Source organism: Anomaloglossus baeobatrachus, chromosome 6 (genome assembly GCF_048569485.1).
Source record: "Anomaloglossus baeobatrachus isolate aAnoBae1 chromosome 6, aAnoBae1.hap1, whole genome shotgun sequence".
Classification (NCBI taxonomy): Eukaryota; Metazoa; Chordata; class Amphibia; order Anura; family Aromobatidae; genus Anomaloglossus; species Anomaloglossus baeobatrachus.
This window is the reverse complement of record NC_134358.1, coordinates 578,192,540-578,215,938: the sequence shown is the minus strand read 5'-3', so window position 1 is coordinate 578,215,938 and position 23,399 is coordinate 578,192,540. Positions and strand designations below refer to the sequence as shown.

The window sequence follows — 23,399 nt, the reverse complement described above, 5'->3', positions numbered from 1 at the left end:
GTTGAAGTTACGCAGGGGATGGATATTTCAGCAAGACAATGATCCAAAACACCGCTCCAAATCTACTCAGGCATTCATGCAGAGGAACAATTACAATGTTCTGGAATGGCCATCCCAGTCCCCAGACCTGAATATCATTGAACATCTGTGGGATGATGTGAAGCGGCTGTCCATGCTCGGCGACCATCAAACTTACCTGGACTGGAATTGTTTTGTAACCAGGAATGGTCAAATCTACCTTCATCCAGGATCCAGGAACTCATGAACAGCTACAGGAAGCGACTAGAGGCTGGGATTTCTGCAAAAGGAGGAGCTACAAAATATTAATGTCACTTTTATGTTGAGGTGCCCATACTTATGCAACGGTCAAATTTAGTTTAAATGCGGATTGCACATTTTCTGTTAGTACAAAAAACCTCATTTCATTCCAGAAATATTACTCAGTCCATCAGTTACTAGATATATGACACTGAAATAGCAAAAACCCAAATTGTTATAAAGAATAAAGGTTACATTAATAGGGGTGCACAAACTTATTCATATGACTGTGTATCCAGGGGTAGGCAGACAGGGTGGATGGTTTTCACACCTAGGGATGAAGGCACTACAGGGGGGGATTTTCAACATTGTGACAACATCTGAGTAATGAATGGACAGTTAGGAAATGTTATCATGGGCTCAACAAGAGGCACGGACACATCCAGGCTGCGGATGGCAACTAATGTGAAGACTCTAGACAAGACAACAATCAGCAACAATAGCAACATACACAAAATGATACCCAGCCCACCACATCACACTGGCCATCTCCTGTATAGAATTATATATGTACAGCCGGTATAACCTGGGTATCTTGTGTATAATGTACAGCTGGTATAACCTGGGTGTTCTGGGTGTACTATGAAGCTGGTATAACCTGGGTGTTCTGGGTATAATATGAAGCTGGTATAACCTGGGTGTTCTGGGTGTAATATGAAGCTGGTATAACCTGGGTGTTCTGGGTGTAATATGAAGCCGGTATAACCTGAGTGTTCTGGGTATAATATAAAGCCGGTATAACCTGGGTGTTCTGGGTATAATATAAAGCTGGTATAACCTGGGTGTTCTGGGTGTAATGTAAAGCTGGTATAACCTGGGTGTTCTGGGTGTAATGTAAAGCTGGTATAACCTGGGTGTTCTGGGTGTAATATGAAGCTGGTATAACCTGGGTGTTCTGGGTGTAATGTAAAGCTGGTATAACCTGGGTGTTCTGGGTGTAATATAAAGCTGGTATAACCTGGGTGTTCTGGGTATAATATAAAGCTGGTATAACCTGGGTGTTCTGGGTGTAATATAAAGCTGGTATAACCTGGGTGTTCTGGGTGTAATGTAAAGCTGGTATAACCTGGGTGTTCTGGGTGTAATATAAAGCTGGTATAACCTGGGTGTTCTGGGTGTAATATGAAGCTGGTATAACCTGGGTGTTCTGGGTATAATATGAAGCTGGTATAACCTGGGTGTTCTGGGTATAATATAAAGCTGGTATAACCTGGGTGTTCTGGGTATAATATAAAGCTGGTATAACCTGGGTGTTCTGGGTATAATATAAAGCTGGTATAACCTGGGTGTTCTGGGTATAATATGAAGCTGGTATAACCTGGGTGTTCTGGGTATAATATAAAGCTGGTATAACCTGGGTGTTCTGGGTATAATATAAAGCTGGTATAACCTGGGTGTTCTCGGTGTAATATAAAGCTGGTATAACCTGGGTGTTCTGGGTGTAATGTAAAGCTGGTATAACCTGGGTGTTCTGGGTGTAATATAAAGCTGGTATAACCTGGGTGTTCTGGGTGTAATATGAAGCTGGTATAACCTGGGTGTTCTGGGTATAATATGAAGCTGGTATAACCTGGGTGTTCTGGGTATAATATAAAGCTGGTATAACCTGGGTGTTCTGGGTGTAATATGAAGCCGGTATAACCTGGGTGTTCTGGGTGTAATATGAAGCTGGTATAACCTGGGTGTTCTGGGTGTACTATGAAGCTGGTATAACCTGGGTGTTCTGGGTATAATATAAAGCTGGTATAACCTGGGTGTTCTGGGTGTAATGTAAAGCTGGTATAACCTGGGTGTTCTGGGTGTAATATAAAGCTGGTATAACCTGGGTGTTCTGGGTGTACTATGAAGCTGGTATAACCTGGGTGTTCTGGGTGTACTATGAAGCTGGTATAATCTGGGTGTTCTGGGTGTAATATGAAGCTGGTATAACCTGGGTGTTCTGGGTATAATATAAAGCTGGTATAACCTGGGTGTTCTGGGTGTACTATGAAGCTGGTATAATCTGGGTGTTCTGGGTATAATATGAAGCTGGTATAACCTGGGTGTTCTGGGTATAATATGAAGCTGGTATAACCTGGGTGTTCTGGGTGTAATATAAAGCTGGTATAACCTGGGTGTTCTGGGTGTATTATAAAGCTGGTATAACCTGGGTGTTCTGGGTGTAATATGAAGCTGGTATAACCTGGGTGTTCTGGGTATAATATAAAGCTGGTATAACCTGGGTGTTCTGGGTGTAATATGAAGCTGGTATAACCTGGGTGTTCTGGGTATAATATGAAGCTGGTATAACCTGGGTGTTCTGGGTGTAATATAAAGCTGGTATAACCTGGGTGTTCTGGGTGTAATATGAAGCTGGTATAACCTGGGTGTTCTGGGTATAATATAAAGCTGGTATAACCTGGGTGTTCTGGGTGTAATATGAAGCTGGTATAACCTGGGTGTTCTGGGTGTAATATAAAGCTGGTATAACCTGGGTGTTCTGGGTATAATATAAAGCTGGTATAACCTGGGTGTTCTGGGTGTAATATAAAGCTGGTATAACCTGGGTGTTCTGGGTGTAATATGAAGCTGGTATAACCTGGGTGTTCTGGGTATAATATAAAGCTGGTATAACCTGGGTGTTCTGGGTATAATATAAAGCTGGTATAACCTGGGTGTTCTGGGTGTACTATGAAGCTGGTATAATCTGGGTGTTCTGGGTGTAATATAAAGCTGGTATAACCTGGGTGTTCTGGGTGTACTATGAAGCTGGTATAATCTGGGTGTTCTGGGTGTAATATAAAGCTGGTATAACCTGGGTGTTCTGGGTATAATATGAAGCTGGTATAACCTGGGTGTTCTGGGTGTAATATAAAGCTGGTATAACCTGGGTGTTCTGGGTGTAATATAAAGCTGGTATAACCTGGGTGTTCTGGGTATAATATGAAGCTGGTATAACCTGGGTGTTCTGGGTGTAATATAAAGCTGGTATAACCTGGGTGTTCTGGGTGTAATATGAAGCTGGTATAACCTGGGTGTTCTGGGTGTAATATGAAGCTGGTATATTCTGGGTGTTCTGGGTGTAATATGAAGCTGGTATAACCTGGGTGTTCTGGGTATAATATAAAGCTGGTATAACCTGGGTGTTCTGGGTGTACTATGAAGCTGGTATAATCTGGGTGTTCTGGGTATAATATGAAGCTGGTATAACCTGGGTGTTCTGGGTATAATATGAAGCTGGTATAACCTGGGTGTTCTGGGTGTAATATAAAGCTGGTATAACCTGGGTGTTCTGGGTGTAATATAAAGCTGGTATAACCTGGGTGTTCTGGCTGTAATATGAAGCTGGTATAACCTGGGTGTTCTGGGTGTAATATAAAGCTGGTATAACCTGGGTGTTCTGGGTGTAATATGAAGCTGGTATAACCTGGGTGTTCTGGGTATAATATGAAGCTGGTATAACCTGGGTGTTCTGGGTGTAATATAAAGCTGGTATAACCTGGGTGTTCTGGGTGTAATATGAAGCTGGTATAACCTGGGTGTTCTGGGTATAATATAAAGCTGGTATAACCTGGGTGTTCTGGGTGTAATATGAAGCTGGTATAACCTGGGTGTTCTGGGTGTAATATAAAGCTGGTATAACCTGGGTGTTCTGGGTATAATATAAAGCTGGTATAACCTGGGTGTTCTGGGTGTAATATAAAGCTGGTATAACCTGGGTGTTCTGGGTATAATATGAAGCTGGTATAACCTGGGTGTTCTGGGTGTAATATAAAGCTGGTATAACCTGGGTGTTCTGGGTGTAATATGAAGCTGGTATAACCTGGGTGTTCTGGGTATAATATGAAGCTGGTATAACCTGGGTGTTCTGGGTGTACTATGAAGCTGGTATAATCTGGGTGTTCTGGGTGTAATATAAAGCTGGTATAACCTGGGTGTTCTGGGTGTAATATGAAGCTGGTATAACCTGGGTGTTCTGGGTATAATATGAAGCTGGTATAACCTGGGTGTTCTGGGTGTAATATAAAGCTGGTATAACCTGGGTGTTCTGGGTGTAATATAAAGCTGGTATAACCTGGGTGTTCTGGGTGTAATATGAAGCTGGTATAACCTGGGTGTTCTGGGTATAATATAAAGCTGGTATAACCTGGGTGTTCTGGGTGTAATATGAAGCTGGTATAACCTGGGTGTTCTGGGTATAATATGAAGCTGGTATAACCTGGGTGTTCTGGGTGTAATATAAAGCTGGTATAACCTGGGTGTTCTGGGTGTAATATGAAGCTGGTATAACCTGGGTGTTCTGGGTATAATATAAAGCTGGTATAACCTGGGTGTTCTGGGTGAAATATGAAGCTGGTATAACCTGGGTGTTCTGGGTATAATATAAAGCTGGTATAACCTGGGTGTTCTGGGTGTAATATAAAGCTGGTATAACCTGGGTGTTCTGGGTGTAATATGAAGCTGGTATAACCTGGGTGTTCTGGGTATAATATAAAGCTGGTATAACCTGGGTGTTCTGGGTGTAATATGAAGCTGGTATAATCTGGGTGTTCTGGGTGTAATATAAAGCTGGTATACCCTGGGTGTTCTGGGTGTAATATGAAGCTGGTATAACCTGGGTGTTCTGGGTGTAATGTACAGCTGGTATAACCTGGGTGTTCTGGGTATAATATGAAGCTGGTATAACCTGGGTGTTCTGGGTGTAATGTACAGCTGGTATAACCTGGGTGTTCTGGGTGTAATATGAAGCTGGTATAACCTGGGTGTTCTGGGTGTAATGTACAGCTGGTATAACCTGGGTGTTCTGGGTATAATATGAAGCTGGTATAACCTGGGTGTTCTGGGTGTAATGTACAGCTGGTATAACCTGGGTGTTCTGGGTGTAATATGAAGCTGGTATAACCTGGGTGTTCTGGGTATAATATGAAGCTGGTATAACCTGGGTGTTCTGGGTATAATATAAAGCTGGTATAACCTGGGTGTTCTGGGTATAATATGAAGCTGGTATAACCTGGGTGTTCTGGGTGTAATGTACAGCTGGTATAACCTGGGTGTTCTGGGTATAATATGAAGCTGGTATAACCTGGGTGTCCTGGGTATAATATAAAGCTGGTATAACCTGGGTGTTCTGGGTGTAATATAAAGCTGGTATAACCTGGGTGTTCTGGGTATAATATGAAGCTGGTATAACCTGGGTGTTCTGGGTGTAATATAAAGCTGGTATAACCTGGGTGTTCTGGGTGTAATATGAAGCTGGTATAACCTGGGTGTTCTGGGTGTAATGTACAGCTGGTATAACCTGGGTGTTCTGGGTGTAATATGAAGCTGGTATAACCTGGGTGTCCTGGGTATAATATGAAGCTGGTATAACCTGGGTGTTCTGGGTGTAATATGAAGCTGGTATAACCTGGGTGTTCTGGGTATAATATGAAGCTGGTATAACCTGGGTGTTCTGGGTATAATATAAAGCTGGTATAACCTCGGTGTTCTGGGTATAATATGAAGCTGGTATAACCTGGGTGTCCTGGGTATAATATAAAGCTGGTATAACCTGGGTGTTCTGGGTGTAATGTACAGCTGGTATAACCTGGGTGTTCTGGGTATAATATGAAGCTGGTATAACCTGGGTGTCCTGGGTATAATATGAAGCTGGTATAACCTGGGTGTTCTGGGTGTAATATGAAGCTGGTATAACCTGGGTGTTCTGGGTATAATATGAAGCTGGTATAACCTGGGTGTTCTGGGTATAATATAAAGCTGGTATAACCTGGGTGTTCTGGGTATAATATGAAGCTGGTATAACCTGGGTGTTCTGGGTGTAATGTACAGCTGGTATAACCTGGGTGTTCTGGGTATAATATGAAGCTGGTATAACCTGGGTGTCCTGGGTATAATATAAAGCTGGTATAACCTGGGTGTTCTGGGTGTAATGTACAGCTGGTATAACCTGGGTGTTCTGGGTATAATATGAAGCTGGTATAACCTGGGTGTTCTGGGTATAATATGAAGCTGGTATAACCTGGGTGTTCTGGGTGTAATATAAAGCTGGTATAACCTGGGTGTTCTGGGTATAATATGAAGCTGGTATAACCTGGGTGTCCTTGGTATAATATAAAGCTGGTATAACCTGGGTGTTCTGGGTATAGTATGAAGCTGGTATAACCTGGGTGTTCTGGGTGTAATGTACAGCTGGTATAACCTGGGTGTTCTGGGTGTAATGTACAGCTGGTATAACCTGGGTGTTCTGGGTGTAATGTACAGCTGGTATAACCTGGGTGTTCTGGGTGTAATGTACAGCTGGTATAACCTGGGTGTTCTGGGTGTAATATAAAGCTGGTATAACCTGGGTGTTCTGGGTGTAATGTACCGCTGGTATAACCTGGGTGTTCTGGGTATAATATGAAGCTGGTATAACCTGGGTGTTCTGGGTGTAATGTACCGCTGGTATAACCTGGGTGTTCTGGGTGTAATATAAAGCTGGTATAACCTGGGTGTTCTGGGTATAATATGAAGCTGGTATAACCTGGGTGTTCTGGGTATAGTATAAAGCTGGTATAACCTGGGTGTTCTGGGTATAATATAAAGCTGGTATAACCTGGGTGTTCTGGGTATAATATGAAGCTGGTATAACCTGGGTGTTCTGGGTATAATATAAAGCTGGTATAACCTGGGTGTTCTGGGTATAATATAAAGCTGGTATAACCTGGGTGTTCTGGGTATAATATGAAGCTGGTATAACCTGGGTGTTCTGGGTGTAATGTACCGCTGGTATAACCTGGGTGTTCTGGGTATAATATAAAGCTGGTATAACCTGGGTGTTCTGGGTATAATATGAAGCTGGTATAACCTGGGTGTTCTGGGTGTAATGTACCGCTGGTATAACCTGGGCATCTTGTGTATAATGTACAGCCGGTATAACCTGGGTGTAATGTACCGCTGGTATAATAGACCCCGTCTCCTCTTGTTGCAGCCCGCCCCGTCGTGTTTGTGAAGCCCTTGAAGAACACCGTGGTGGAGGACGGGGTGACGGTGACCCTGCGCTGTGAGACCTCCAAGCCCAATGTCCCTGTTGAGTGGAGGAAGGGGACGATGGCGATTTTACCGTGCGCCAAGTATGAGATGAAGCAAGATGGCGGCGTGGTGGAGCTGGTGATCTATGACGCTGAGGCTGAAGACGCCGCAGATTACACGTGTGACACCGGAGACCAGCAGAGCACGTCCACCGTCAGAGTGAATGGTGAGCGACACCTGCTGCTCTGATATCCCCTCCTGTATCCTCGGAGGCGGAGTCTATGTAGTCTCCCCCATGCTTTACACTGCTGCTCTGCTCCATTACCAGTGCCTCCATTTATCTGCATTGTCTATAGGAGTCTGTGGTGAGCTGATATCCCCTCCTGTATCCTCGGAGGCGGAGTCTATGTAGTCTCCCCCATGCCTTACACTGCAGCTCTGCTCCATTACCAGTGCCTCCATTTATCTGCATTGTCTATAGGAGTTTGTGGTGAGCTGATATCCCCCTCCTGTATCCTCGGAGGCGGAGTCTATGTAGTCTCCCCCATGCTTTACACTGCTGCTCTGCTCCATTACCAGTGCCTCCATTTATCTGCATTGTCTATAGGAGTCTGTGGTGAGCTGATATCCCCCTCCTGTATCCTCGGAGGCGGAGTCTATGTAGTCTCCCCCATGCTTTACACTGCTGCTCTGCTCCATTACCAGTGCCTCCATTTATCTGCATTGTCTATAGGAGTCTGTGGTGAGCTGATATCCCCTCCTGTATCCTCAGAGGCGGAGTCTATGTAGTCTCCCCCATGCTTTACACTGCTGCTCTGCTCCATTACCAGTGCCTCCATTTATCTGCATTGTCTATAGGAGTCTGTGGTGAGCTGATATCCCGCTCCTGTATCCTCGGAGGCGGAGTCTATGTAGTCTCCCCCATGCTTTACACTGCTGCTCTGCTCCATTACCAGTGCCTCCATTTATCTGCATTGACTATAGGAGTCTGTGGTGAGCTGATATCCCGCTCCTGTATCCTCGGAGGCGGAGTCTATGTAGTCTCCCCCATGCTTTACACTGCTGCTCTGCTCCATTACCAGTGCCTCCATTTATCTGCATTGTCTATAGGAGTCTGTGGTGAGCTGATATCCCCTCCTGTATCCTCAGAGGCGGAGTCTATGTAGTCTCCCCCATGCCTTACACTGCAGCTCTGCTCCATTACCAGTGCCTCCATTTATCTGCATTGTCTATAGGAGTCTGTGGTGAGCTGATATCCCCTCCTGTATCCTCAGAGGCGGAGTCTATGTAGTCTCCCCCATGCTTTACACTGCTGCTCTGCTCCATTACCAGTGCCTCCATTTATCTGCATTGTCTATAGGAGTCTGTGGTGAGCTGATATCCCGCTCCTGTATCCTCGGAGGCGGAGTCTATGTAGTCTCCCCCATGCTTTACACTGCTGCTCTGCTCCATTACCAGTGCCTCCATTTATCTGCATTGACTATAGGAGTCTGTGGTGAGCTGATATCCCGCTCCTGTATCCTCGGAGGCGGAGTCTATGTAGTCTCCCCCATGCTTTACACTGCTGCTCTGCTCCATTACCAGTGCCTCCATTTATCTGCATTGTCTATAGGAGTCTGTGGTGAGCTGATATCCCCTCCTGTATCCTCAGAGGCGGAGTCTATGTAGTCTCCCCCATGCCTTACACTGCAGCTCTGCTCCATTACCAGTGCCTCCATTTATCTGCATTGTCTATAGGAGTCTGTGGTGAGCTGATATCCCGCTCCTGTATCCTCGGAGGCGGAGTCTATGTAGTCTCCCCCATGCTTTACACTGCTGCTCTGCTTCATTACCAGTGCCTCCATTTATCTGCATTGTCTATAGGAGTCTGTGGTGAGCTGATATCCCCTCCTGTATCCTCGGAGGCGGAGTCTATGTAGTCTCCCCCATGCTTTACACTGCAGCTCTGCTCCATTACCAGTGCCTCCATTTATCTGCATTGTCTATAGGAGTCTGTGGTGAGCTGATATCCCCTCCTGTATCCTCGGAGGCGGAGTCTATGTAGTCTCCCCCATGCTTTACACTGCAGCTCTGCTCCATTACCAGTGCCTCCATTTATCTGCATTGTCTATAGGAGTCTGTGGTGAGCTGATATCCCCCTCCTGTATCCTCGGAGGCGGAGTCTATGTAGTCTCCCCCATGCTTTACACTGCAGCTCTGCTCCATTACCAGTGCCTCCATTTATCTGCATTGTCTATAGGAGTCTGTGGTGAGCTGATATCCCGCTCCTGTATCCTCGGAGGCGGAGTCTATGTAGTCTCCCCCATGCTTTACACTGCTGCTCTGCTCCATTACCAGTGCCTCCATTTATCTGCATTGTCTATAGGAGTCTGTGGTGAGCTGATATCCCGCTCCTGTATCCTCGGAGGCGGAGTCTATGTAGTCTCCCCCATGCTTTACACTGCAGCTCTGCTCCATTACCAGTGCCTCCATTTATCTGCATTGTCTATAGGAGTCTGTGGTGAGCTGATATCCCCCTCCTGTATCCTCGGAGGCGGAGTCTATGTAGTCTCCCCCATGCTTTACACTGCAGCTCTGCTCCATTACCAGTGCCTCCATTTATCTGCATTGTCTATAGGAGTCTGTGGTGAGCTGATATCCCGCTCCTGTATCCTCGGAGGCGGAGTCTATGTAGTCTCCCCCATGCTTTACACTGCAGCTCTGCTCCATTACCAGTGCCTCCATTTATCTGCATTGTCTATAGGAGTCTGTGGTGAGCTGATATCCCGCTCCTGTATCCTGTGATATCCCCCATGCTTTATACTACAGTTCAGTGTATTGGCTGCTTCCTGTCAGTGAATAAGAACATCATTTGCTGGTCACATCTGAGTGTTTGTTACACTGTGCCAGCTAGTCTGCACTCGCCCCTGCAGCTGTGGGAGGCCAAGGCCTCAGATGTAAGCCCTTATTATTTCACTGACCGCCAGCAGAGCACGTGCCGCCCCTCGGGGCCCCGTCATGATTGTTTTCTTACTTTGCAGTCCTGGAGTTTGTGCAGAATGTGCAGAGCACTGAGGCGGAGGAGGGGGGCACCGCACGCTTCCGCTGTGAGGTCTCCGCCAAGATGGCGTCCGTGGAGTGGTGGAAGGGAGGCGAGAAGCTGCAGGCCAACCACAAGTACGAGATGCGGCAAGATGGCGCCGTGCGGGAACTAATCATCCACAGTCTGGAGCTGGAGGATGCTGGAGAGTACATGTGTACTGCGCGGAGCAAGCGCACCACCGCCAGCCTGACCGTCACAGGTACAGGGGCATTGTGGGTACTCAGTGGGGAGCAAGAAGGAAAGGGTTAAGAGGTCATCAGTGGGATCTGATCATCGCCCTTCTTGTTGCTGCACCTGGTACTGCAGCTCAGCAATTACCACTGTCTGGGGAACCTCAGGGGCGGGGCCGACAACCTCTCATGTATACATGTATATATGGGGGGGTCTCCTGTCTGATCAGTGATGTCATCACTAGGGGGTGGGACTGACACCTCACATGTATACAGGCAGGTTGTCAGCAGTAATAGAGGAGGGGCGGGGCTGACACCTCTTACACATGTATACAGGCGGGTTGTCAGCAGTAATAGATGAGGGGCAGGGCTGACACCTCTTACACATGTATACAGGCGGGTTGTCAGCAGTAATAGATGAGGGGGCGGGGCTGACACCTCTTACACATGTATACAGGCGGGTTGTCAGCAGTAATAGATGAGGGGCGGGGCTGACACCTCTTACACATGTATACAGGCGGGTTGTCAGCAGTAATAGATGAGGGGCAGGGCTGACACCTCTTACACATGTATACAGGCGGGTTGTCAGCAGTAATAGATGAGGGGGCGGGGCTGACACCTCTTACACATGTATACAGGCGGGTTGTCAGCAGTAATAGAGGAGGGGCGGGGCTGACACCTCTTACACATGTATACAGGCGGGTTGTCAGCAGTAATAGATGAGGGGCGGGGCTGACACCTCTTACACATGTATACAGGCGGGTTGTCAGCAGTAATAGATGAGGGGCGGGGCTGACACCTCTCACACATGTATACAGGCGGGTTGTCAGCAGTAATAGATGAGGGGCGGGGCTGACACCTCTTACACATGTATACAGGCGGGTTGTCAGCAGTAATAGATGAGGGGTGGGGCTGACACCTCTTACACATGTATACAGGCGGGTTGTCAGCAGTAATAGATGAGGGGCGGGGCTGACACCTCTTACACATGTATACAGGCGGGTTGTCAGCAGTAATAGATGAGGGGGCGGGGCTGACACCTCTTACACATGTATACAGGCGGGTTGTCAGCAGTAATAGATGAGGGGCGGGGCTGACACCTCTCACACATGTATACAGGCTGGTTGTCAGCAGTAATAGATGAGGGGCGGGGCTGACACCTCTTACACATGTATACAGGCGGGTTGTCAGCAGTAATAGATGAGGGGCGGGGCTGACACCTCTTACACATGTATACAGGCTGGTTGACAGCAGTAATAGATGAGGGGCGGGGCTGACACCTCTTACACATGTATACAGGCGGGTTGTCAGCAGTAATAGATGAGGGGTGGGGCTGACACCTCTTACACATGTATACAGGCGGGTTGTCAGCAGTAATAGATGAGGGGCGGGGCTGACACCTCTTACACATGTATACAGGCTGGTTGTCAGCAGTAATAGATGAGGGGCGGGGCTGACACCTCTTACACATGTATACAGGCGGGTTGTCAGCAGTAATAGATGAGGGGCAGGGCTGACACCTCTTACACATGTATACAGGCGGGTTGTCAGCAGTAATAGATGAGGGGTGGGGCTGACACCTCTCGGGTTGTCAGCAGTAATAGATGACAGGCAGGGCTGATACCTCTTACACATGTATACAGGCGGGTTGTCAGCAGTAATAGATGAGGGGCGGGGCTGACACCTCTCGGGTTGTCAGCAGTAATAGATGAGGGGCAGGGCTGACACCTCTTACACATGTATACAGGCGGGTTGTCAGCAGTAATAGATGAGGGGCGGGGCTGATACCTCTTACACATGTATACAGGCAGGTTGTCAGCAGTAATAGATGAGGGGCGGGGCTGACACCTCTTACACATGTATACAGGCTGGTTGTCAGCAGTAATAGATGAGGGGTGGGGCTGACACCTCTTACACATGTATACAGGCTGGTTGTCAGCAGTAATAGATGAGGGGTGGGGCTGACACCTCTCGGGTTGTCAGCAGTAATAGATGAGGGGCAGGGCTGACACCTCTTACACATGTATACAGGCGGGTTGTCAGCAGTAATAGATGAGGGGCGGGGCTGACACCTCTTACACATGTATACAGGCGGGATGTCAGCAGTAATAGATGAGGGGCGGGGCTGACACCTCTTACACATGTATACAGGCGGGTTGTCAGCAGTAATAGATGAGGGGCGGGGCTGACACCTCTTACACATGTATACAGGCTGGTTGTCAGCAGTAATAGATGAGGGGCGGGGCTGACACCTCTTACACATGTATACAGGCGGGTTGTCAGCAGTAATAGATGAGGGGCGGGGCTGACACCTCTTACACATGTATACAGGCGGGTTGTCAGCAGTAATAGATGAGGGGCGGGGCTGATACCTCTTACACATGTATACAGGCAGGTTGTCAGCAGTAATAGATGAGGGGCGGGGCTGACACCTCTTACACATGTATACAGGCTGGTTGTCAGCAGTAATAGATGAGGGGCGGGGCTGACACCTCTTACACATGTATACAGGCGGGTTGTCAGCAGTAATAGATGAGGGGCGGGGCTGATACCTCTTACACATGTATACAGGCAGGTTGTCAGCAGTAATAGATGAGGGGCGGGGCTGACACCTCTTACACATGTATACAGGCGGGTTGTCAGCAGTAATAGATGAGGGGCGGGGCTGATACCTCTTACACATGTATACAGGCGGGTTGTCAGCAGTAATAGATGAGGGGCGGGGCTGATACCTCTTACACATGTATACAGGCGGGTTGTCAGCAGTAATAGATGAGGGGCGGGGCTGACACCTCTTACACATGTATACAGGCGGGTTGTCAGCAGTAATAGATGAGGGGCGGGGCTGATACCTCTTACACATGTATACAGGCAGGTTGTCAGCAGTAATAGATGAGGGGCGGGGCTGACACCTCTTACACATGTATACAGGCTGGTTGTCAGCAGTAATAGATGAGGGGTGGGGCTGACACCTCTTACACATGTATACAGGCTGGTTGTCAGCAGTAATAGATGAGGGGTGGGGCTGACACCTCTCGGGTTGTCAGCAGTAATAGATGAGGGGCGGGGCTGACACCCCTCACACATGTATACAGGCAGGTTGTCAGCAGTAATGGATGAGGGGCAGGGCTGACACCTCTTACACATGTATACAGGCGGGTTGTCAGCAGTAATAGATGAGGGGCAGGGCTGACACCTCTTACACATGTATACAGGCGGGTTGTCAGCAGTAATAGATGAGGGGCAGGGCTGACACCTCTTACACATGTATACAGGCGGGTTGTCAGCAGTAATAGATGAGGGGCGGGGCTGATACCTCTTACACATGTATACAGGCAGGTTGTCAGCAGTAATAGATGAGGGATGGGGCTGACACCTCTTACACATGTATACAGGCGGGTTGTCAGCAGTAAGAGATGAGGGGCGGGGCTGACACCTCTTACACATGTATACAGGCGGGTTGTCAGCAGTAATAGATGAGGGGCGGGGCTGACACCTCTTACACATGTATACAGGCTGGTTGTCAGCAGTAATAGATGAGGGGCGGGGCTGACACCTCTTACACATGTATACAGGCGGGTTGTCAGCAGTAATAGATGAGGGGCGGGGCTGACACCTCTTACACATGTATACAGGCTGGTTGTCAGCAGTAATAGATGAGGGGCGGGGCTGACACCTCTTACACATGTATACAGGCGGGTTGTCAGCAGTAATAGATGAGGGGCGGGGCTGACACCTCTTACACATGTATACAGGGCAGGTTGTCAGCAGTAATAGATGAGGGGCGGGGCTGACACCTCTTACACATGTATACAGGCTGGTTGTCAGCAGTAATAGATGAGGGGCGGGGCTGACACCTCTTACACATGTATACAGGCGGGTTGTCAGCAGTAATAGATGAGGGGCAGGGCTGACACCTCTTACACATGTATACAGGCGGGTTGTCAGCAGTAATAGATGAGGGGCGGGGCTGATACCTCTTACACATGTATACAGGCAGGTTGTCAGCAGTAATAGATGAGGGGTGGGGCTGACACCTCTTACACATGTATACAGGCAGGTTGTCAGCAGTAATAGATGAGGGGCGGGGCTGATACCTCTTACACATGTATACAGGCAGGTTGTCAGCAGTAATAGATGAGGGGTGGGGCTGATACCTCTTACACATGTATACAGGCAGGTTGTCAGCAGTAATAGATGAGGGGTTGGGGCTGATACCTCTTACACATGTATACAGGCGGGTTGTCAGCAGTAATAGATGAGGGGTGGGGCTGATACCTCTTACACATGTATACAGGCGGGTTGTCAGCAGTAATAGATGAGGGGCGGGGGCTGATACCTCTTACACATGTATACAGGCGGGTTGTCAGCAGTAATAGATGAGGGGCAGGGCTGACACCTCTTACACATGTATACAGGCGGGTTGTCAGCAGTAATAGATGAGGGGCGGGGCTGACACCTCTTACACATGTATACAGGCTGGTTGTCAGCAGTAATAGATGAGGGGTGGGGCTGACACCTCTTACACATGTATACAGGCGGGTTGTCAGCAGTAATAGATGAGGGGCGGGGCTGACACCTCTTACACATGTATACAGGCAGGTTGTCAGCAGTAATAGATGAGGGGCGGGGCTGACACATCTTACACATGTATACAGGCGGGTTGTCAGCAGTAAGAGATGAGGGGTGGGGCTGAAACCTCTTACACATGTATACAGGCGGGTTGTCAGCAGTAATAGATGAGGGGTGGGGCTGACACCTCTTACACATGTATACAGGCAGGTTGTCAGCAGTAATAGATGAGGGGCGGGGCTGACACATCTTACACATGTATACAGGCGGGTTGTCAGCAGTAAGAGATGAGGGGTGGGGCTGAAACCTCTTACACATGTATACAGGCGGGTTGTCAGCAGTAATAGATGAGGGGTGGGGCTGACACCTCTTACACATGTATACAGGCGGGTTGTCAGCAGTAAGAGATGAGGGGTGGGGCTGAAACCTCTTACACATGTATACAGGCGGGTTGTCAGCAGTAATAGATGAGGGGTGGGGCTGACACCTCTTACACATGTATACAGGCTGGTTGTCAGCAGTAATAGATGAGGGGCGGGGCTGACACCTCTTACACATGTATACAGGCGGGTTGTCAGCAGTAAGAAATGAGGGGTGGGGCTGAAACCTCTTACACATGTATACAGGCGGGTTGTCAGCAGTAATAGATGAGGGGCGGGGCTGACACCTCTTACACATGTATACAGGAGGGTTGTCAGCAGTAATAGATGAGGGATGGGGCTGACACCTCTTACACATGTATACAGGAGGGTTGTCAACAGTAATAGATGAGGGGCGGGGCTGACACCTCTTACACATGTATACAGGAGGGTTGTCAGCAGTAATAGATGAGGGGTGGGGCTGACACCTCTTACACATGTATACAGGCGGGTTGTCAGCAGTAATAGATGAGGGGTGGGGCTGACACCTCTTACACATGTATACAGGAGGGTTGTCAGCAGTAATAGATGAGGGGTGGGGCTGACACCTCTTACACATGTATACAGGCAGGTTGTCAGCAGTAATAGATGAGGGGTGGGGGCTGACACCTCTTACACATGTATACAGGAGGGTTGTCAGCAGTAATAGATGAGGGGCAGGGGTGACACCTCTTACACATGTATACAGGCTGGTTGTCAGCAGTAATAGATGAGGGGCAGGGCTGACACCTCTTACACATGTATACAGGCGGGTTGTCAGCAGTAATAGATGAGGGGCAGGGCTGACACCTCTTACACATGTATACAGGCGGGTTGTCAGCAGTAATAGAGGAGGGGCGGGGCTGACACCTCTTACACATGTATACAGGGCGGGTTGTCAGCAGTAATAGATGAGGGGCAGGGCTGACACCTCTTACACATGTATACAGGCGGGTTGTCAGCAGTAATAGATGAGGGGCAGGGCTGACACCTCTTACACATGTATACAGGCGGGTTGTCAGCAGTAATAGATGAGGGGCGGGGCTGACACCTCTTACACATGTATACAGGCGGGTTGTCAGCAGTAATAGATGAGGGGCAGGGCTGACACCTCTTACACATGTATACAGGCGGGTTGTCAGCAGTAATAGATGAGGGGCGGGGCTGACACCTCTTACACATGTATACAGGCGGGTTGTCAGCAGTAATGGATGAGGGGCGGGGCTCACACCTCTTACACATGTATACAGGCGGGTTGTCAGCAGTAATAGATGAGGGGCGGGGCTGACACCTCTTACACATGTATACAGGCGGGTTGTCAGCAGTAATAGATGAGGGGCGGGGCTGACACCTCTTACACATGTATACAGGCAGGTTGTCAGCAGTAATAGATGAGGGGTGGGGCTGACACCTCTTACACATGTATACAGGCGGGTTGTCAGCAGTAATAGATGAGGAGCGGGGCTGACACCTCTTACACATGTATACAGGCGGGTTGTCAGCAGTAATAGATGAGGGGTGGGGCTGACACCTCTTACACATGTATACAGGCGGGTTGTCAGCAGTAATAGATGAGGGGCGGGGCTGACACCTCTTACACATGTATACAGGCTGGTTGACAGCAGTAATAGATGAGGGGCGGGGCTGACACCTCTTACACATGTATACAGGCGGGTTGTCAGCAGTAATAGATGAGGGGTGGGGGCTGACACCTCTTACACATGTATACAGGCGGGTTGTCAGCAGTAATAGATGAGGGGCGGGGCTGACACCTCTCACACATGTATACAGGCGGGTTGTCAGCAGTAATAGATGAGGGGCGGGGCTGACACCTCTTACACATGTATACAGGCGGGTTGTCAGCAGTAATAGATGAGGGGTGGGGCTGACACCTCTTACACATGTATACAGGCGGGTTGTCAGCAGTAATAGATGAGGGGCGGGGCTGACACCTCTTACACATGTATACAGGCTGGTTGACAGCAGTAATAGATGAGGGGCGGGGCTGACACCTCTTACACATGTATACAGGCGGGTTGTCAGCAGTAATAGATGAGGGGTGGGGCTGACACCTCTTACACATGTATACAGGCGGGTTGTCAGCAGTAATAGATGAGGGGCGGGGCTGACACCTCTCACACATGTATACAGGCGGGTTGTCAGCAGTAATAGATGAGGGGCGGGGCTGACACCTCTTACACATGTATACAGGCGGGTTGTCAGCAGTAATAGATGAGGGGTGGGGCTGACACCTCTCGGGTTGTCAGCAGTAATAGATGAGGGGCAGGGCTGACACCTCTTACACATGTATACAGGCGGGTTGTCAGCAGTAATAGATGAGGGGTGGGGCTGACACCTCTCGGGTTGTCAGCAGTAATAGATGACAGGCAGGGCTGACACCTCTTACACATGTATACAGGCGGGTTGTCAGCAGTAATAGATGAGGGGCGGGGCTGATACCTCTTACACATGTATACAGGCGGGTTGTCAGCAGTAATAGATGAGGGGCGGGGCTGACACCTCTCGGGTTGTCAGCAGTAATAGATGAGGGGCAGGGCTGACACCTCTTACACATGTATACAGGCGGGTTGTCAGCAGTAATAGATGAGGGGCGGGGGCTGATACCTCTTACACATGTATACAGGCAGGTTGTCAGCAGTAATAGATGAGGGGGCGGGGCTGACACCTCTTACACATGTATACAGGCTGGTTGTCAGCAGTAATAGATGAGGGGTGGGGCTGACACCTCTCGGGTTGTCAGCAGTAATAGATGAGGGGCAGGGCTGACACCTCTTACACATGTATACAGGCGGGTTGTCAGGCTGACACCCTCTTACACATGTATACAGGCGGGATGTCAGCAGTAATAGATGAGGGGCGGGGCTGACACCTCTTACACATGTATACAGGCGGGTTGTCAGCAGTAATAGATGAGGGGCGGGGCTGACACCTCTTACACATGTATACAGGCGGGTTGTCAGCAGTAATAGATGAGGGGCGGGGCTGACTACCTCTTACACATGTATACAGGCAGGGTTGTCAGCAGTAATAGATGAGGGGTGGGGCTGACACCTCTTACACATGTATACAGGCGGGTTGTCAGCAGTAATAGATGAGGGGCGGGGCTGATACCTCTTACACATGTATACAGGCAGGTTGTCAGCAGTAATAGATGAGGGGTGGGGCTGACACCTCTTACACATGTATACAGGCTGGTTGTCAGCAGTAATAGATGAGGGGTGGGGCTGAACACCTCTTACACATGTATACAGGCAGGTTGTCAGCAGTAATAGATGAGGGGTGGGGCTGACACCTCTTACACATGTATACAGGCAGGGTTGTCAGCAGTAATAGATGAGGGGGTGGGGCTGACACCTCTTACACATGTATACAGGCGGGTTGTCAGCCAGTAAGAGATGAGGGGTGGGACTTACACCTCTTACACATGTATACAGGCGGGTTGTCAGCAGTAATAGATGAGGGGGTGGGGCTGACACCTCTTACACATGTATACAGGCGGGTTGTCAGCAGTAAGAGAGATGAGGGGTGGGGCTGAAACCTCTTACACATGTATACAGGCGGGTTGTCAGCAGTAATAGATGAGGGGTGGGGCTGACACCTCTTACACATGTATACAGGTCTGGTTGTCAGCAGTAATAGATGAGGGGCGGGGCTGACACCTCTTACACATGTATACAAGGCGGGTTGTCAGCAGTAAGAAATGAGGGTGGGGCTGAAACCTCTTACACATGTATACAGGCGGGTTGTCAGCAGTAATAGATGAGGGGCGGGGCTGACACCTCTTACACATGTATACAGGAGGGTTGTCAGCAGTAATAGATGAGGGATGGGGGCTGACACCTCTTACACATGTATACAGGAGGGTTGTCAGCAGTAATAGATGAGGGGCGGGGCTGACACCTCTTACACATGTATACAGGCAGGTTGTCAGCAGTAATAGATGAGGGGGTGGGGCTGACACCTCTTACACATGTATACAGGAGGGTTGTCAGCAGTAATAGATGAGGGGGTGGGGCTGACACCTCTTACACATGTATACAGGCAGGTTGTCAGCAGTAATAGATGAGGGGTGGGGCTGACACCTCTTACACATGTATACAGGCGGGTTGTCAGCAGTAATAGATGAGGGGCGGGGCTGACACCTCTTACACATGTATACAGGCGGGGTTGTCAGCAGTAATAGATGAGGGGGCAGGGGTGACACCTCTTACACATGTATACAGGCTGGTTGTCAGCAGTAATAGATGAGGTGCGGGGCTGACACCTCTTACACATGTATACAGGAGGGTTGTCAGCAGTAATAGATGAGGGGTGGGGCTGACACCTCTTACAACATGTATACAGGCTGGTTGTCAGCAGTAATAGATGAGGGGCGGGGCTGACACCTCACATGTATACAGGCGGGTTGTCAGCAGTAATAGATGAGGGGCAGGGCTGACACCTCTTACACATGTATACAGGCGGGTTGTCAGCAGTAATAGATGAGGGGCGGGGGCTGACACCTCTTACACATGGTATACAGGCGGGTTGTCAGCAGTAATAGATGAGGGGGCGGGGCTGACACCTCTTACACATGTATACAGGCAGGTTGTCAGCAGTAATAGATGAGGGGGCGGGGCTGACACCTCTTACACATGTATACAGGCGGGTTGTCAGCAGTAATAGATGAGGGGCGGGGCTGACACCTCTTACACATGTATACAGGCGGGTTGTCAGCAGTAATAGATGAGGGGCGGGGCTGACACCTCTTACACATGTATACAGGCAGGTTGTCAGCAGTAATAGATGAGGGGTGGGGCTGACACCTCTTACACATGTATACAGGCGGGTTGTCAGCAGTAATAGATGAGGGGCGGGGCTGACACCTCTTACACATGTATACAGGCGGGTTGTCAGCAGTAATAGATGAGGGGCGGGGCTGACACCTCTTACACATGTATACAGGCGGGTTGTCAGCAGTAATAGATGAGGGGTGGGGCTGACACCTCTTACACATGTATACAGGCGGGTTGTCAGCAGTAATAGATGAGGGGTGGGGCTGACACCTCTTACACATGTATACAGGCGGGTTGTCAGCAGTAATAGATGAGGGGCGGGACTGACACCCCTCACACATGTATACAGGCTGGTTGTCAGCAGTAATAGAGGAGGAGCGGGGCTGACACCCCTCACACATGTATACAGGCGGGTTGTCAGCAGTAATAGATGAGGGGCGGGGCTGACACCTCTTACACATGTATACAGGCTGGTTGTCAGCAGTAATAGATGAGGGGTGGGGCTGACACCTCTCACACATGTATACAGGCTGGTTGTCAGCAGTAATAGATGAGGGGCGGGGCTGACACCTCTTACACATGTATACAGGCGGGTTGTCAGCAGTAATAGGTGAGGGGTGGGGCTGACACCTCTTACACATGTATACAGGCTGGTTGTCAGCAGTAATAGATGAGGGGCGGGGCTGACACCTCTTACACATGTATACAGGCGGGTTGTCAGCAGTAATAGATGAGGGGCGGGGCTGACACCTCTTACACATGTATACAGGCGGGTTGTCAGCAGTAATAGATGAGGGGCGGGACTGACACCTCTTACACATGTATACAGGCGGGTTGTCAGCAGTAATGGATGAGGGGCGGGGCTGACACCTCACATGTATACAGGCGGGTTGTCAGCAGTAATAGATGAGGGGCGGGGCTGACACCCCTCACACATGTATACAGGCTGGTTGTCAGCAGTAATAGATGAGGGGTGGGGCTGACACCTCTTACACATGTATACAGGCTGGTTGTCAGCAGTAATAGAGGAGGGGCGGGGCTGACACCCCTCACACATGTATACAGGCGGGTTGTCAGCAGTAATAGATGAGGGGCGGGGCTGACACCTCTTACACATGTATACAGGCGGGTTGTCAGCAGTAATAGATGAGGGGTGGGGCTGACACCTCTTACACATGTATACAGGTGGGTTGTCAGCAGTAATAGATGAGGGGTGGGGCTGACACCCCTCACACATGTATACAGGCTGGTTGTCGGCAGTAATAGATGAGGGGCGGGGCTGACACCTCTCACATGTATACAGGCAGGTTGTCAGCAGTAATAGATGAGGGGTGGGGCTGACACCCCTCACACATGTATACAGGCTGATTGTCAGCAGTAATAGATGAGGGGTGGGGCTGACACCTCTTACACATGTATACAGGCGGGTTGTCAGCAGTAATGGATGAGGGGTGGGGCTGACACCTCACACATGTATACAGGCTGATTGTCAGCAGTAATAGATGAGGGGTGGGGCTGACACCTCTTACACATGTATACAGGCGGGTTGTCAGCAGTAATGGATGAGGGGTGGGGCTGACACCTCTTACACATGTATACAGGCGGGTTGTCAGCAGTAATAGATGAGGGGCGGGGCTGACACCTCTCACATGTATACAGGAGGGTTGTCAGCAGTAATAGATGAGGGGTGGGGCTGACACCCCTCACACATGTATACAGGCTGGTTGTCGGCGGTAATAGAGGAGGGGCGGGGCTGACACCCCTCACACATGTATACAGGCGGGTTGTCGGCAGTAATAGATGAGGGGTGGGGCTGACACCTCTCACATGTATACAGGCAGGTTGTCAGCAGTAATGGATGAGGGGTGGGGCTGACACCTCTCACATGTATACAGGCGGGTTGTCAGCAGTAATAGATGAGGAGCGGGGCTGACACCTCTTACACATGTATACAGGCGGGTTGTCAGCAGTAATAGATGAGGGATGGGGCTGACACCTCTTACACATGTATACAGGCAGGTTGTCAGCAGTAATAGATGAGGGGTGGGGCTGACACCTCTTACACATGTATACAGGCGGGTTGTCAGCAGTAATGGATGAGGGGTGGGGCTGACACCTCACACATGTATACAGGCGGGTTGTCAGCAGTAATAGATGAGGGGCGGGGCTGACACCTCTCACATGTATACAGGAGGGTTGTCAGCAGTAATAGATGAGGGGTGGGGCTGACACCCCTCACACATGTATACAGGCTGGTTGTCGGCGGTAATAGAGGAGGGGCGGGGCTGACACCCCTCACACATGTATACAGGCGGGTTGTCGGCAGTAATAGATGAGGGGTGGGGCTGACACCTCTCACATGTATACAGGCAGGTTGTCAGCAGTAATGGATGAGGGGTGGGGCTGACACCTCTCACATGTATACAGGCGGGTTGTCAGCAGTAATAGATGAGGAGCGGGGCTGACACCTCTTACACATGTATACAGGCGGGTTGTCAGCAGTAATAGATGAGGGGTGGGGCTGACACCTCTTACACATGTATACAGGCGGGTTGTCAGCAGTAATAGATGAGGGATGGGGCTGACACCTCTTACACATGTATACAGGCAGGTTGTCAGCAGTAATAGATGAGGGGTGGGGCTGACACCTCTTACACATGTATACAGGCGGGTTGTCAGCAGTAATAGATGAGGAGCGGGGCTGACACCTCTTACACATGTATACAGGCGGGTTGTCAGCAGTAATAGATGAGGGGTGGGGCTGACACCTCTCACATGTATACAGGAGGGTTGTCAGCAGTAATAGATGAGGGGCGGGGCTGACACCTCTTACACATGTATACAGGCGGGTTGTCAGCAGTAATAGATGAGGGGCAGGGCTGACACCTCTTACACATGTATACAGGCGGGTTGTCAGCAGTAATAGATGAGGGGCAGGGCTGACACCTCTTACACATGTATACAGGCGGGTTGTCAGCAGTAATAGATGAGGGGCAGGGCTGACACCTCTCACATGTATACAGGCGGGTTGTCAGCAGTAATAGATGAGGGGTGGGGCTGACACCCCTCACAC

At 49.4% G+C, this 23,399-nt stretch overlaps 1 protein-coding gene across 19 annotated transcripts in view; it reads left to right on the top strand.

The window, feature by feature from the left end:
- Positions 1-23,399, top strand: part of OBSCN (obscurin, cytoskeletal calmodulin and titin-interacting RhoGEF) — an 882,373-nt gene that overhangs the window by 333,091 nt on the left and 525,883 nt on the right. For all 19 annotated transcript variants that reach the window (XM_075315914.1, XM_075315911.1, XM_075315913.1 and 16 more), the window contains 2 exons: positions 7,268-7,534; positions 10,329-10,589. In XM_075315914.1, coding sequence (XP_075172029.1) covers positions 7,268-7,534; positions 10,329-10,589 — 528 coding nt within the window. The remainder of the gene's footprint in view (positions 1-7,267; positions 7,535-10,328; positions 10,590-23,399) is intronic.